The following is a 17,244-nucleotide window of genomic DNA, read 5'->3' as shown; positions in this document are numbered from 1 at the left end:
TGCGTGGCAGGGAGTCGCCGCGGCGGCGGCGGCCCAGAGCCAGGCGGAAGGCCGCGGTCCGAAGCAGGCGCGCGAGACCCCGCCACCCACCCACACCCCGCCACACTCAAGCCGCACACAGCCTTCCTCTTGCCCCGCGAGCGCCCACCCGCTCCTCCACTGCGGGCCTGAGGCGACCCTCGTTTGCGCAGCGCCGGCAGCTCCCGCCTGTGCCAGGCTCCGGCTTGGTGTGACGCGGCGCGGTGGCGGCGCCTGCCGCTACAGTGACGGAACAGGAGCCCCGGCGACCAGAGCGGCAGAGGCGGCGGCGGCGGCGGCTCCTCCCGGGACCGTGTGAGGAGGCAACCGCGCGCGGCGCTTGCCTGGCAGCCGGCCACCTTCTCTCCCCACCCCCCGGCGGCTCTCGGAGCGCGCGCTCCGCTGGGAGCCGCCTCCTCCTCCTCCTGCTCGTGCTCCTCCCTCGCTCACCTCAGCGATGTCCGAGAGGGGCATGGAGTTGGCCGGAGCCTATAAAAGCCCCTGACAAGAACCCCAGCGCCACCGCCAGCCCCGGCAAGCGAGAGCAAGGCGGCACACAGCGCGCGAGCGGCAGCAGAAGCACGAGCCGCAGCAGACGACGACCAGGAGGAGGAACCCGGGCGCCGCTGAGCCATCACCATCACCATGTCTTGGGGTTACGGCAAGGACAACGGTGAGTCCCTCGCCACCAAGGAGGGTCGCCTTCGCCCACCTGACGCGGCGACCCCGCGGCTGCTCCTGCTTGTTCCCCTGGCATTCGTGGCGAGTCCGGCGCGGCACCTGCTGCTGCCGTGCACGGACATCCCGAAGGGGAGCGCACTCCGCAGCCGCTCGGCGCTACCTGAGGCGGCTCTGCGGGGCTGCGGTTCCAGCCCGGGAAGGGGCTTTCAGGACAGAGCCGGTGTTTTGTTTTTTCAGGTTTCCCAAGCGAAACGGAGAGACTCCTTAGTCCGGCTCAGAAAGGGGCGCAACTCAGCGGCTGCGATCCATTCATGGATCCGCAGTTAGAGGTGCGATCTTTGCTCCCATCAAAGGACGTCTCGTCCGAGCAGAGTTCCCAGCAGCAGGACATCTCTGGCTGAGGAAATGGGGAAGGCGAGGACCTCTAGGGGTCCCACCACAGGTGTTCGAGATGGAAGTGATGGGGAGCTCTCGGCAGACTCTTCTGACCTGCACTTCCACGGCCACCTGGCTCTTCCTAGGACTGTCAAACCCCGTGTAGTGCGCCTAAGGTCCACTCTCCCATCTTCCGCGCAGGGAGCCTGCCTGAAACTTCCTGCGCACATATGCTTTTTGCAATATTCAAGAGGGACAGGAACTCCTTTCCCTTACTTCCAATCCCCACCTGATTATTGGGGGCAATTTCACAAGTGTGACATAGGAACTTGGCTCCCCATGAATTAGGAGAGATGGTAATCTGCATCTTAAGTGTGAGTGGTTGGCATAGGTCCTCCACCCCCCACCTTCCATTCTTCCCCACATTTGGGAAATTGGATTGTGTGAGATGGGACCCTGTCGCAACTGTGTGGTGGGGATTTTGCGAGTCCAGTTCATTGCTTTGCAAAGCTGCAGAGGTGCTGCTTGTTATGCCCACGGAGCAATGTGATTGCCAGGTGCTATAGCCACAAACTCGTTTTCTTCAAACTGGAAATACAAAGAGGTTGCTGCATTCCTTTCAGATCCCTCTCTGCCAGTTATTCCCTTCCTCCCACACACCAATTCCTAGATCCAGGCAAGCTTAGATCCAGGCTTACAAAACCTCCCTCATCCCACCAATTGCTCCGCAGCATGATCTGTCTCTGCCTGGTAGCTAAGGCTTCCAGTTCCAGCTGGCCAAGAGATCATTTCATTCCTGCATTCAATATTGATGAGGCAAATGTTAAAGCCTCCCAGCTGCACTTAAGGCATTAAACCCTCCATTGAGTTTTTCTCCTTTAAAAAAAAATAAAAATCAGCCATGGCTCTGTAGACTGCGGGTGTTTTACTCTTGTGCTTTCTTCTCTCTGTCTCTCTTTCTAGGACCTGCTCACTGGCATGAGAACTTCCCCATTGCCAATGGAGAGCGGCAGTCCCCAATCAACATCCAACCGAAGTCCGCCAAGTATGATGCCTCCTTGAAGTCCCTGAATATCAGTTATGACCCATCTGCAGCCAAAAACATAGTGAACAATGGGCATTCCTTCAACGTGGAGTTTGATGACTCTGGTGACAAATGCGGTTAGTACTTGATCACTTTGGGGGGCTTTTTAGACTTGAGGCTTTGCTAGAGAGGTAAGAAAGCAAAGGAATGGATGGGACCCATGTTATCAAAGTTAGTTGATGTTAACTTTGCACAAGGGGGTGTTTTGCTACCTTTGTGATGCAAGTTAGTTTCCCAAATGAGTCTTAACAGTGCAATCCTATACATGTACTCAAAAGAAAGTGTAGCTGTGTTCAGCGAGGCTTTACTCCCTAGTAAGCCTGTGTGGAATTGTAGCCTAAAACATCAGAACAAAACCTCACATCATTCAGCAAGAGGAATATCTCTTGTCCCTTTTAGCAGCTATGGCGTATTTACCATGCATCTGCTTCCTTTTTATCAGTCCCGTTTTTCTTCCTTGCAAGGCAAATAGGAGTTAATTTGACAGACACAATTTCAGGGCAGGCGTGCATGTTCTGATAACAATTTAGATTGGTGTGTGCTCACCTCTGTTTCAAACAACATTAATACATAAAGGACCTTTGCAATGCAGCAGCAGCCGTCCTGTGGAGTGCTGATGTGCAAAATATTTTCTAGGTACAAATCTTTTGAATTGGAATAACAGGCAGTTCTTTAAGACAAGGGGTATCTGATATTCAGGGCTGGGTGGTGGTATGCCAGAGCTGTCCTAGGGGAGCTGACTGCAAATTACCTCCTAAAAGGATTTCCCTCTCATTTTAGCATTTTTTTCAATAGAAGCTGCAGTACATTCTTCCCACATCCCCACACAGTTCACTGGGGGCTAGTTAGTCATCCTTTTCAGCACCATCCTCTGTGCAGAGTCACGCCAAATTAAAAAACACACAGAAAAAACTCATTTTGTAAGTCCCTATTCTAAAGATAATTCCGTGATCATATGGACAATGCTGATGTTCCGAGCTTATGAGTAAGAGTGTGCATGCTTGGTTTTTAGTAATTTCTCCATCAGCTGCCTGTGCAGCAATTTTCACCTGCCTACAGTGACTGTGAATGAGCTTTTAAATGTAGGAAATGGTACTGCTGTAAAGACAGAAGCTGCTTGTTTCACTAGGCACTGGCTCCTTTAACTTGCTTGAGCAAGTGTCCTATTTTTTTCCACGTTGGCAGTGTCATTGAGGGGACAAATTCAAAGAGCCCAGAGCAGCTTTGACTTGTGAGCTTTCCAAACAGTATTGCAAGCAACCATGTCACAGGCTGCAATCCAAGGCCTACTTCCTTTGATTTTTAATAGGACAACTCTGGGGGTAAAATGGCTGGTGGACTAGAGCCAGCGCATGTACTTAAATCTGCAATACTCCATTTTACTATCAGTATTTACTGGAGGGGGAAGAAAGAGCCGAAGTAAATGTCAAACGAAATGCAGAATATCTTTCCAATAGTTTTTTAGTTCTGTCACACACCACTTCCTTGGTATCCAGTTTCCCGCAACAGACAGCAGTTGTAGCCAAAAGAAGTTAAAGGCACCCAGCGCCTTACACTCGGTGAAGTCCACTATAAAAGTAAATGAAAAACATTTAAAAATAGAGACCTACTAAGTATTGAATTTAATTTTTGCATGGCTCATGCTTTCAGTCTTCTTAGACTCATCCAGTTATCTGTCTGTGCACACTAGTTTTGCACACAGAAAGAGGAGTCTTCTCCAAAATCCTATAAGCCAAATTCTGCAATTGTGCAAATTCCATATATTGATCTGGTTGAAAATCTGGGGTTCTCTAGAATGTTACATCTTTGGTTTCAATTATTTTGCACAGTGAGACAGAGAGAGAGAGAAAATAAAAGGGTACAATGGGCATATGGGGCTGGGTGATCAAATAATGAGGGCAAGGAATTGAGATCTGTGCTCCATACAGTTGCAATATTCAAAACGGCATTGGTTTCTAAACTTTAACTGTTAAAGTTTAATGGAAAGAGACACCTTTTTCCCACTTAACAGTAGGGTGCATATTAAATTTGTTCCTTAAAGAAAAGAGATGCTAAGATTTTCAAAAATTTTACCAGATCTCTTTGCTAGTGGGCATAGTTGGCAACTCATTGTGACAGTGGTGATGCCACTGCCCACCTCCCCCCCCCCCATTGTTCCACATTTCAGAATCCTTTGCTAGGAGTTTGTATTATTCATTGCTTAGGAGTTTGTATTATTCATTGGGGTTTAGAGTCCCTTTCAAGCTGGAGCAAGGCAGTGGGGGCTGTGAGGACACACAACGCCTTCAAATTCCAGGCTTCATATATCTAGCATGATGAAAGGCTTTTCTGTAGCATGTGTTTTTATAAAGTCCTAAGAAGCTGCAAATTGAAGGGATGTGTGGATGTTTTCAGATCCACTGGAAGAGTGGCTTAGCCAGAAAATACGGCACAGACATTGATCATTTTGATTCTGCAGCAGCCAGCAAGCCAGTCTCAGGCAGCTACAGCTTGCAGAGAGTGGGAGGGAGAAGTGGGAGGAGGACAGGGCTAGAGTTGAAATGCTCAAAGCAGCTCATCTGTGGACTGCAAGTACGCGGGTGGCGGGGGGGGGGGGGGAGCCGCGACAGCTATGTAGATTTAGCAGCAGGTGCCTCAGGTTTTCCTCAGGTTTCCAAAAGGCACAATGCATAACCAAATGAACCTGCATGCATACATAATTGTATTGATTATCTAAATTGAGTCTAAAGCTCAGAAGGGAATCCTTGTGTATTGCATGGTCTCAAACCCAGTCCCTGCCATATCCAGTTCAAAGTCAGGTGGCAGGACTGGGAAAGACCTCTGCCTGTAACCTCGCAAGAGCCTCTGCCAGTCAGAGAAGATGAAACTGGGTTAAAGACCTGACTCAGTATAAAGCAGTTTAACAAGTTAATAATCTGTTGTGAAATTAATTAGCCGTCCTGTTTATGTGACACACAAAAATACAACCATCCCGACTGGATTTCCCAAGCTACCTGTTTACAGATTTCCAGCACTGCAAATTTCACTGACTTTCCATTAAAAGCTTAGAGTTGTAGCCAACTAAGTCCTACTCCAAATAGGGCCATTAATTTCAAGCAGTCTAAGTCATGGCTATTGATTTCAGGGGGTCTTCTCTGGGTAGCACTGACATTTGCTATAACCCTCAGTAGAAAAAATAAAGTAAAATTGAAGTCCAGTCATGTCCATGTTCTTGTCAGTGCTGTTATGCCTATGTACATTTTTATAAAATAGAGCAGTGTTTCCCAAACTTTGGTCTCCAGATGTATTTGGACTACAACTCCCATCATCTGTAGCTTGCAGGACCAGCATTCAGGGATGATGGGGATTGTAGTTCCAAAACAGCTGGAGACCCAATTTTGGGAAACACTGGTATAGAGGAAGTCTTAAGGCATAAGCTAATTTGTATCTACACACACTAACCTGTACACACACACACACACACACACACACACCATTTTACAAACTGCTAAAACGCATGCTGTTGAATTACAACTCACATCCTCCTTGACAATTGGCCATGCTGGCTTGGACAGATGAAAGTTGGAGTGCATCAACATCTGGAGGGCCATAGGTTCCCCCCTACTGCTGCAAGGTGCACACACCCTGCATATTGAATGGCCTGCTGTATTTTTATTTTGGCCACCAAGCTTAAAATCTGCTGTTTAAAAATCCAGTCACTTCCTTATTGAAACATTTCATGTGCTGCTCCTCTCTGGTGGAAGGGAAATTCTGCGGCTGTTTAATCCTATATGATATTTTGACATTTTATAAAATGTGTTCTCTGGTGGCACATCCTGTTCTATGTTTATCTATTACAGAACCCTCCAAACATGTATTCTGTCAGTTATAAAGCGACTATTCTGTACATGATAGCCACCATTGATCCTAACAGAAAATGGATGTGTAGGAATGCTTTAGGAACCAGACTCTCTGTTGGTGCAATAAGGGAATTCCAGAAAATTAGTTATCACTGCAGTTCTTATTGCATACACTCATCTGCTCAGTTCTGTTACATTTGATGGGCAGGATTTGGCAGTTGGCCATTTATAGCACACCCATAACATTTAATGATCACTAGTACAGCTTCGGAAATGCCATAAGTCCTCGGACAGCAGAAAATCAATTCAGCACATACATTTGTTGAAAGGCATTGACAAAAGGGTCCAATTTCCCCCTTGGGATTACATTTGGGATTTTGATTTGTATGCTGTTTTTGTGAAACATGTTTTCTGCAAACCTAAGCTCCCTTTGTAATCATTTGTGCAGTTTTCTCTGTCCCCACTCCCATGGCTGGAGTTCCTTTCCCTGTATCTGGTGGCTGCACCTTTGCCAAACTAGTAAATGCTCCAAAAGTGCATAAACAATCCCTTGCAAAATGTTCAGACTTCAGACTGTTTTTATAGGCCAGCTACAGGATCCACATCTAAATGTGAGCTCTACAGCCCAATCACAGCCTGATTGCAATGCAGTATTGGGATTTTAGAAGTATGCTGGGACCAGCTTAAAACACAAGTATATTAGCATAACTGGGTTGTTTTAACTGTTGTTTTATGGACCTGCCCCGTATGGACATCAGTAGTAACCACTACATGCAGCAGAAAAGGTTTGCAGAATTAACCTCTTGACATTAGAATGAATAAGCTTTCCTCTTGGCTCAGCACATTTGGTACTGAAGCAGATTTTGCTGAAACAAATACTAGCTAATCACACAGTTCTATCAAAAGGCCCCTATGTGTACAGAAGCAGGAGACACCTGGCTGAGAAAATACCCTTCATCTTTTATATTTAAATTTGTATTTGGCCCTTCATCCAAAAAATCACACAGTGGTTCACAACAGCTAGCAGTCTGGGTGACTTGCTTAGTTCTGCCCTCAGTTCAGAGACGCCTGAGGGTTGCTGCAGCAGCCTGTTTGCCCTCTGCTGAATTCACAGAGTCTTGACTTCTCTGTTGGGAGGGATTTCAAGTGCAGGAAAGTGCTCCCTCTCTCCCCCCGCCTCTGGCTGCTGATCATCTGTTCAGTGGCAGAAATGAGTGGCTTGCTTGCTCATAGATCTCTGAATCCAATTCTGAAACTGTTCTTCCTCTGCAGTCATGTCAAAAAATGTTCATTTACACCACAGGCCTATGCACACTGACATGGGAGTAAATCTAAGTGGGTCTTATTCTGAGTAAACATGCACAGGATTGTCCTGTACATCTGTTGGATCATGCCAGAGCCATTCCAACAAGTAAATCACCCCAAAATTTGTTTACTGGAACATTGCAGTTGGCATCAGTCTCTGAACTGGTGATGCTCAGAAATAAAGGCCTTTCATCAACAATTTAAAGTTTTGGGAGTTTTAAAGCCTGTTGTGAGAAAATATCCAGACCACCGCTATTAGAAAGACACAGCCGAGTGTGGTGACCACCTGAATAATGCAGTTATAGAAAAGGAAGAGGATGTTAGAAAGCAATAATGTAAAGAGAACATTTAAAACCAGTTTGGAACCTTTTGATTAATAAACAGTGAAATCCATAGTAAATTAATTAATTTCTGACTGAGCATGCTTCTGGAAACAAAGAATCAATCACTAGTGAATTTTTTTTAATGTAGCGGCCTAAACCGAGCTAAAGTTGATGACAGTTAATAAAGAACTTATATATGGTTTTTAATAATAAACAAAATAGAAAATAATCTTTCCCTCCTGACATGCCATTTTGCTGAATGTTCTTTGTAGAAAGTCAGTGCTCTTAAAAGCAGGCGAAATACTGAAAGCTATGATTGCACAGTTTCATAGATATAAATTATCTTTCATGGAGGATGAGTAATAAAACATGAAAAGCTGAAAACTCTTTGAAATTGACATGTCTATAATGTAATGCAGTACTGCGATCACAGAATCATAATTCATTTTAAGAGCAAATGGGTGAACTGGCAAACTTGCTTGTTGTTTAGCCAAGGATTAGCACAATATAAAATGTTACATGCCACCCCCAATCTCTGAGCGGTGTCAGATTCCAGAGGTTCCAGTTGTGCTTAACCAGGATTGGTTATCATTGTCTAGCCCACAGCTCAGTTCATCTCATACTTATATGGATTAATTTATTTAACATGTATGTATGTATTGAAGCAGGTTAATTCCTCCCTGTATAATGAATACTGTATTTCAGAACATCTTAAGGGTTTTTTGCTCATCCTGATACAGTTTTATTTGTCCAGTTTTAGTAATTATTCACCATGCTATATTATTTAATCGTTATGCTTAATATTCATAAACGAAGCATATAAGGATTCAGAAAAAAGTATGCTATCACTGAAAGACACCTCTTCTAGCTCTAAAGTAGGCAGCTGGAAGCCTTGATACAGGAGAAGTTTTGTTTTGGAGTGATAACTCAAAAAAGTATGAAACAACTCCCAAAATATCCAATGTATGCACACATTCACAATTTGCCAGCAGTTGAGCCTCACCCTGGCTGAACTTTTTGATACAGACTGTGGGTGTCAACCAGAGGGAGACCACCTTTCTATAAGGACACTTTTCCACCCTGTTTTTCAAATGTCTCATCATGCCATAAATAGTGGCTTCTATTATAGACAACTGCCTCGCTGGGGTTGGGGTGGGTGGTTGAGAATCGAGGATCATCAAGAGAAATGGCCCTCTTAAAAAGCAAGAGTTCCCCCAGACTTTCCCCCTCAGTTTCTTAGTCTCAGTATTCCTTAGAATAAATAGACAGCTTTTGCATATTTGTTTTCATTTTTAATGGTATTGAGCAAAATAATAACAATAATAATTCATGCTTTTATATTTTTTATTATTTAAATTTTCTAATTGTTTTGAGCATAATAATAATGCTCTGCTTTTCCATCTGGAAAAACATTTAAATACAAATAAATTTCATACTAAGGCAACACTGAATAATACAGCATTTCCAACACAGAATGTAATTTTAGGCATATTTATTTGGAAGAAGTCCCACTCAGATCAATAGGATTTGCTTCAGAGTTGACCAAGCTGCAGGAGGCAGTGGAAGACAGTAGTGCCTGGCGTGCTCTGGTCCATGGGGTCCCGAAGAGTCGAACACGACTAAACGACTAAACAACAACAACAAATATAATCTGGAGGAGAAGATTAATTTCCCCCCTCTTTCTGTCCTCCTTCCTTTCCCCCTTACCCACCATGTCTAGGAACAACACATACAAGTAGAAATAAAGTAGATGTCCATGAATGTATGTACCTATTTGCGCAATAATAATACTCAAAGATTGCCTCTCCCCATATAAACCAATCCAGATTCGGCATTTATCCTATGAGGCCCATCCTTGTGTGCCTTCTCTACGAGAGGCCCAGATGGTGGCAACATGAGAACAGACCTTTTCTGCAGTGGCTCCCCATTTGTGGAATGCTCTCCCCAGGGAGGTTTGCCTGATGCCTTCATGATACATCTGTAGGCACTAGGTAAAAACGTTCCTCTTCAGCCAGCACTTTAGCTGATTAATATCACACAGCCGTTCAGATATGTTTGTGGGAGGGGAGGTTATTGTTTTGTGAACCACTCTGAGATCTTCAGATGAAGGGAGTTATATAAATAAAATAAATAAAATAATAATATATGTGTAAACTCTTAACAGCTTAATAGGATTATTTCGCACACTCCAAAAATACACTTATGTGTTGGCAAACTACATGTGGGTCATAGGTGGGACACATCTGCCAAGTGCTGTGACTACTTCAGTTTGTGCAGTTTGACAAAATCGCACAGTTTGTTGTGTTTGATGGAGCAAATGTACCTTTTTTGCTACTTTTATTTTTTTTAAGAGTTGGGAAGTCATAAACTTGTTTATATATTCAACACAAAAAGGTTCCTTTTGCTTCATCAACATACATGCAGGTTTGGGGTAAGTGTGTTTGTGTGTGAAGTTAACCAGAAGTGATACCAGTGCAGAACACCAATGCATATGAAGTAACCCTAATTACCTTGTGTCATATGAGGACTTGGGATACCCAGGAATAGCAATGGGTCTTTAAATAGGAGTAGACTTTCTTCAGGGCTTCAAGCTCTCCTGACAAGTTCATTTAGGGCAAGTCCTAATCGCTGACAAACAATCAACACCAAGTATGTGCAAATAAGGGCCATTTCAGGAAAGTTGGGTGTGTTGCGCTTTTCTGAAAGTTATCTCCTTTTGCTAAACCTTCTGGTGCTATCAAAAACCCCAGCTGACTTCACCCTGGGACACCCTACAGCTATTTATCAGTGTTTAAAAGTTTAAAAGCTAAAAAGTTTTTTAGGGTGAAAGAAGGTACTCTCATGACTCTCTAAATGTGTTCTATATACGTGTTCTGAACCAGGACATTTGTGTAGCCATTCAGAATGTGCGACTCAGTTTGTACTCAATCCAGAACCAAGTCAAAAATATATCTAAATATAGAAAGCATGGTTATGAGAGATAATGTTTTAAAAATATGCAGCCTCCCAAAATACGGCATTCTGCTGCTAGATAGTGATTAGAACTTCGCCCCAATTGAACTCGTCAATAATGGCTTGTGGGTTAGTCAGGGACAACATGGCCTAATCCTTTAAAATCCTTATTAGTTTGTCTTATGTCAGCAGTAGTACAGTACATTCAGGCATGGGATTATTTGTCTGGTGGGGGAGGCGGTTCAACCCATACATAATGAACTGTGCATGCATTTTATACTATAGCCCTGTATAGGAATTTAAAAAGGTGTCTTACTGTAAGTCAGACAATTGACCCATCTAGCTTAGTTTAATTTTACCAAACAGAAAAAGGCAAAATATGGCTGATAACCTCTGCAGAGTTAAAACTGTGTGTGCTCATGCTGGGAAAGCTTCATTTTTTCTTATTGCAAAAAAGCACATTTAAGGCACCTCTCTATCTCTATCCAGGATTTGTATGAGCTTAGTGAAAACAGGGAGGGAGGCCTTCTGTTTCCACTGATTCTTCTTACCAGTGGCAGGTCCAGAGCATCACTGAGCAGGAGGACCCACCCCCAAAAGCAGCAGAACTAACCTCCCATCTAAAAGCAGGGGTGGGGAACCTGTAATCCTCCAGATCTTGTTGGATTCCAGTTTCTATATTCCCTAGCTGCTGGCCATGCTGTCTGGGGCTGATGGATATTGGAGTCCGATAACATTGGGATGGCCAAAGTTTCCCCAGCACTGATCTAAAATGATGGGGAAGGGGAGAGACCCTAGAGATCTCTCAGTCCATAGTCTATAATGGCTTAACTGCGCTACTTGCAGGAAGTTCAGTGCATTCACACATACATTATCTGCCTTCTATCCAATCTTAATGTTTCCAAGTCTAATGTTTTGTTATTGTGCCTTTAATATTTCTCATGTAACCCCCCCCCCCCTTTTTATACTGAATTCCACCTTCCTTGGCTTGACTGTTTTCTTTTTAATTGTGGAAATCAAGTTTTATATTATGAGCTGGGTGTATTTTTTATCCTTATTATTCATCTCAGGGGTGATCTGTAGAAGTCATATTGTGTTTTTATACATATTTTTTTAAAATGATGTTGTAGTTTTTATTTCTGTTATGTAAGCTACCTTGAAAGGGCAGCTTAAGTATTTTTAAATCAATAAATTAATAAAATGCTGTAAATATAGCTATTTCTTTCTTTTTTACTTGCAGTGCTGAAAGGTGGTCCAGTTGAGGGAACTTACAAGCTGCTTCAGTTCCACATTCATTGGGGTTCCTGTGAAGGCCAAGGCTCTGAACACACTGTGGATGGGGTGAAATATGATGCTGAAGTAAGGCCCTGTTCTTCCTCTTCTCAGGGCTTCCTTGGGTCATTCCACATCAAGTGAAATTTCAAACCCTCATAACTCACAAATGGGATGAGATTTTTTTTTTAATGGAATTTTATATTTACACTTAGTTTTGATCATTCAACAGGTGTACAAAATATTAATAAAATTGGATGACATGAGGTACAAAAGTTGGATCACTTGATATGGAATGACCCCCCCCCCTTTCTGGGTATCTTTATGTCAGGTATTTGAAAAGATCCTGAAACTGTTGATAAAGCAGGTCTCAAGGATAGACATGGTGGCATCTTCTGATCAAAGAAAAGCTTCTAAGATTTGATGGCAGGTGGGATTATTTAAACATCAAATTTATTGAGTATGTGAACTCCCAACCATTTTGATATGAAGTATATGAAGGTCACCTGGGACAAGGAGCAAGTTCTTTACATGGTGGCTCCAGTCCTTTCATGAGATGTTTTTAATCCAGGCCTTCCTCCAAGAAGCTAAAAGCAGAAGACATATTCCCTGACTCCACCATTTTATCCTCACAAAAACCTGGTAAGGCAGACAGTGACAGGCCCAAGACCTCTCCTTTGAGCTTCATGGCCAATGGGAATTTGAATCCATGTCTCCCTGGTTTTATTCCAGCAATCTAAACCCTACACCACACTGGTTGTCAGTAGTGGTATTATGGCACTCCACCTGTAGAGAAGCTTACCATTGCTTGCCTTTCCTTACTGCTTGGACTCAAGCTACTGAATTACCTACTGACTTAAAAGAAATATATAATAGATCTCAATCAAGCAGGGCTCCTGCTAAAGGCCACAGGGATTTTTCAGAATATGTGCTTCAGGATATGGCAGAATGTTTGCATTTAGGAAATTGTTTGAGTGGGTGTAAAATGCCAGTATGAGAGCACAGCTCTGATATCTATGTTTGCCTTTCTCAGTGAATGAAAAGCGCAAATCAATGGCTGAACAAGTTTTCAGTAGCTTTTTGTCTCGGCCATAAAAGGACGTGTTAATGTTTAGTATAAGAATTATCTTGGTTCTTCAGTTTGAGAGAAGGCCTTTCTGATAGGTCACTTTATTTCTGCATTTTTCTTTGGCTCCAGCTTCATTTGGTGCATTGGAACACAAAGTATGGTAGTTCTGGTGAAGCTGTGAAACATCCCGATGGTCTGGCTGTTGTGGGCGTGTTTTTGAAGGTTAGTACCATTATGTCCTCTTTTGCTATCATTGCTGGCTTTGCAAGAGAACATTTTGTACAATGTGATTTACGCCTCCGGCAGAAGCTGAATTTTCTGTTCACAGGCATTCAAGGTGGCTTTGTGATACTGTTTTCCCTTTATTTTAGTCCTTTGAGAACTGATCAAGTGTTTTTAAAATAATAATAATAATAATAATAATAATAATAATAATATGATAATAATAATAAAAATCACAGCATCTTAGTGGAAGGGTCCAAAAAGCCACGTAAAACCAACCGCCGTCTATGACACAGAACCATTATCTGCTAGCAAACATTACAAATCAGTCAACCCAACCCACCCATAGCAAGCCCCAAGATAAGTTATAGTGCAGAAAGTTGCTTGCAGAGCTAATACGTCCAGGTGACTCATGCAAGTGAGCCAAACCACATGCTGCGTAAATGTCAAGCAGCTTCAGTTTGTACTGATAAGCCTTAAAAAGCTAAAATGATTGGGGCCCAAATATTAAGCATACAGAGCAGTTTCCTACACAGGCTCAGCTTTAACGTTAGGAAGAATGAAGTGCTGGGGTGCACTGCTCCGCTCATGTGACAAGCCACAGCCACTTCACTGCGGTGTTTGTTTGAGTGGGCAGGAAGTGGGTGCCAAGTGGACCAGTTGAGCAAGTGGCTGTCAGGTGTTGGAAGGCAGAGCTATTTGTGACAGCCAATCATCCCTCACCCTCTAAGCTAGTCTGCTGTCCTCTGGTGTAGCAGAGGATGCGAGTGTTGAACTTTCACTCTAGTTGACCGAATGCTTGGTGCTATTTTGCCTTTGCTTCAGGGAACAAAATGTCTTGACCTGGCTCTGTTCTTACACATTTCGTAGCACATACCTGGTTATAAAATGCACACACGTACTCACACTGAATCAGTTCTATAGGGCGTACATGTGCTTGGTGTTTCCTTCTGGTGGTTCCCTCACTGCGAGAAGTGAGGTTACAGGGAACCAGGCAGAGGGCCTACTTGGTGGTGGCGCCCACCTTGTGGAATGACCTCCCATCAGATGTCAAGGAAATAAACAACTATCTGACTTTTAGAAGATATGTGAAGGCAGCCCTGTTTAGGGAAGTTTTTAATGTTTGATGTTTTATCCTGTTTCAGTATTCTGTTGGGAGCCGCCCAGAGTGGCTGGAGTATGAATGAATGAATGAATAAATAAATAAATAAAATGATATTTATTATCAAAGTGATAGCCAGGATAGTTTTCACCTATTTGAAAGGCAAAGCAGCAAATGATGCATTACCCTTCACAGCTTGTGGCAGTGTACTTTCATTCTTTATGGTGAACACATTAGGTGTCTGTATGTGAAACAGTGAACCAAGGCACTCTGGCTTGGAGCAAAAATCCAGAGAAATAAATTAGATTTTCCTTCATGTGGATGTATACTTAAGGCATTAGGTTGTAAAATACTCAGCTTTTAAAACAATGCTAACTGATTAGTTCCCTTACCAAATGAAGATAGTGAAAGACAGTTAATTTTTTACTGTGAAAGATGACAGGATAATCGGGATTAACTCTCTCATTAATATGTAACTTTTGAATGCAAGATGACCTTGTTTGGAGCACTGTGTTTGTTTAAAATTCAATCAGTAAATGTAAGAGAGCCTTCTCTGTGGTAGAGTCTCGCTCTTGGAATTCCCTCCCCAGGGAGACAACCTTATTATCTTTTAGGTTCCCTTCAAAAATATATATTTCTGTTTCCCCAGGCTTTTAAGAAATGGGAATGTAAGCATTTTTATTTTAGAGCAATTTGATTTTACTGTTTAGATGAATTGTTGATGTTTTAACTTGTTATGTTAGTTTGTATCCTTTATTTTATAATATTGTTAAAATGTACTTTTTTGTTTCTTACTACTCTCTTAGTAACGTAAATTTATGCTGGGAATATAAATGTATGCTGAGCTGTGAGGTGTAAATGATATAAATACATATGCATCCATGCACATAACCTTTTCTTTACGCCTTTTTATATCACAGGTAGGAAGTGCCTGTCCTGGAATACAGAAAGTTGTTGATGCGCTGGACACCATTAAACACAAGGTAAAGCTTCTGCCTTTCTGGCAGCTAAGAATGACTGCACTGCAGTTCCCTGCATTCTTCTTTCAAAGAACAAAATTGCAAGGGAATTCCAAAGGGATTGCTTTTAGCTTCTCATTCCATCTATTCTACCTGGGCAATTATTCTTCAATAATCTTTTGTCAGTAAGAGACCTGCCTTCAAACAGCAAAAAATAAATAAATGCTGCTTTCACATGCACTTTGGTTTCTTCAGCGTTTTGAAAGATTCTGCTCATTTGGTGCGGGGGGGGGGGCGGGGGCTGAAAAGGAAAATGCATCCTCCTCCCCTTGCTCAGTTGCTTTGCATAGTCCCATATTATCACCAGTTGCTCTAAGGAGAGTAGGTTTACCCTCACTTAGATTGCACCACTTTTTAGCATGCAGCTTTTGAATGCAACACCACCTTGTTTGAAGCACTGCCAGACCTCCCTGCATCTCCTCCCCGCCCCCCCTCCAGCCCCGCCCCCGCTCCATCATAGTTATACACTTGTGGAGAGAAATACACAGCTCTCCTTTGCATGCTACGGAATTAAAGGCAAAGTGTGTTTACACGTCATCTACTCACTACTGCATCGGACTGTTTTATCAAAGAGCTTTATCTGTTCTAGGGCAAACAGGCTGCCTTCACAAACTTTGATCCAACTGGTCTGCTTCCTGCCTCCCGTGATTTCTGGACCTACCCAGGATCACTGACCACTCCTCCTCTGCTTGAATGTGTGATCTGGATTGTTCTGAAGGAGCCCGTGACTGTCAGCAAGGAACAGGTGAATAAATTCCCCCACCCCCCCTTTTTTTGCTGCAAAAAGCATATTAATCTCTCATATGGCATGGCCATTCTCGCATTTGCATAAACAATTTCCATTCACTTGTGTCTGTTCATAGACATAACACCCTCAATCAGTTAAATGAAATGAGGGATATTTCCAACCAGCACAACTCGCACTGATTTATAAGTACATTCGCTACATCACACATGAAAGAGCTTCACATATGGATGAGTGCTGCATAATGAAATCCACTCATTGTCCTGGAATTTGGAATTAGATTTGAAGAAGTGAATAAATCACACGCAGGGGACCTGAAAGGTCTCCCTCCAATTTCTCTGCTACAACTGAATACATCCCGTATACATAGAGGTTTAGCAAAGAAGGTCTCTTTTGAAAAGCATATTTCTGGGAGTAGTTGGGTGTATGCGGAAGTATTGTAATGCATGGTTTAAGACACAGAACTATGTTTTGCCTATTTATTCTACTTATAGCCTACCTTTCCTCCAAGGTTTCCTCATGGTTTCTCTTCCTTTTCCATTTAATCACCACAACAACCCTGTGAGGTTGGTTAAGCTGAGAGTGTAAAGATCACCCCAAATTCTGAGAGTTCCAATAGGGTGCTCTGAAAGCCTGTGTGGACTTGGATGTGGGAGACCAGAGTTGAATGACCAGTTACTCACTGGGTAACCTTGGGTCAGTCACTGCCTCTCAGCTTAACCTACCTCACAGGGATTAAAATATGGAGGGAGAGAACCACGTACTCCACCTTGAGCTCCTTGGAGAAAAAGGTGGGATATAAATGTGACAGATAAATGAATAAAAATTAATTGGAAGCTGACACCCGCTTCTTCCTTTTCTCTTCTCCAGATGGACAAGCTCCGCTGCCTTTGCTTCAGTTGCGAGGGCGAGTCCCACTGTGCCATGGTGGACAACTGGCGCCCTTGCCAGCCCTTGAAGACCAGGGAAGTTAGAGCCTCATTCCAATAAGCTGTGCCCATTAAACATTGCTGTGTCCTTGAGGGTTGAGTTATTTTCCGCTAAGCACAAATCAAACTACTGCCATATACATGCACTGGCAACATCTCTCTTCTCCCCCAAACCCCAGTGCTTTCTGCCTATCATCTTCTGACGTTTCTAATAATGAAGGCCATAAAGTGTGGTTGTGTTTGCGGCATGTTTGCAGTGTGTATGCCAGGCTAAAGAGGGCAGGGATGGGGAATCATGGTGTGATGCTT

At 43.2% G+C, this 17,244-nt stretch overlaps 1 protein-coding gene and 1 long non-coding RNA gene across 2 annotated transcripts; one reads left to right on the top strand and one right to left on the bottom strand.

Moving 5' to 3' along the window:
• The first annotated feature begins 374 nt into the window (after window positions 1–374).
• LOC308481325 (carbonic anhydrase 2-like) lies at window positions 375–17,028 on the top strand. Its single transcript, XM_081013636.1, has 7 exons — window positions 375–691; window positions 2,038–2,235; window positions 11,818–11,936; window positions 13,048–13,140; window positions 15,163–15,225; window positions 15,851–16,006; window positions 16,877–17,028. The coding sequence occupies exons 1-7, from the start codon at window positions 664–666 to the stop codon at window positions 16,994–16,996; spliced, it is 777 nt and encodes a 258-aa protein (XP_080869762.1). The 5' UTR covers window positions 375–663; the 3' UTR covers window positions 16,997–17,028.
• LOC308481385 lies at window positions 8,956–11,785 on the bottom strand. The gene is made up of 2 exons (XR_013988615.1): window positions 9,532–11,785; window positions 8,956–9,244 (listed from the first exon to the last, which is right to left on the bottom strand). It is a non-coding gene; the product is annotated as an uncharacterized lncRNA (long non-coding RNA).
• Window positions 17,029–17,244: the final 216 nt, after the last annotated feature.

Source organism: Podarcis pityusensis (genome assembly GCF_964106645.2).
Source record: "Podarcis pityusensis genome assembly, chromosome: 7".
NCBI classification, from domain to species: Eukaryota; Metazoa; Chordata; class Lepidosauria; order Squamata; family Lacertidae; genus Podarcis; species Podarcis pityusensis.
The sequence above is the reverse complement of the archived record's forward strand: the minus strand, read 5'-3'. Positions and strand labels throughout refer to the sequence as shown.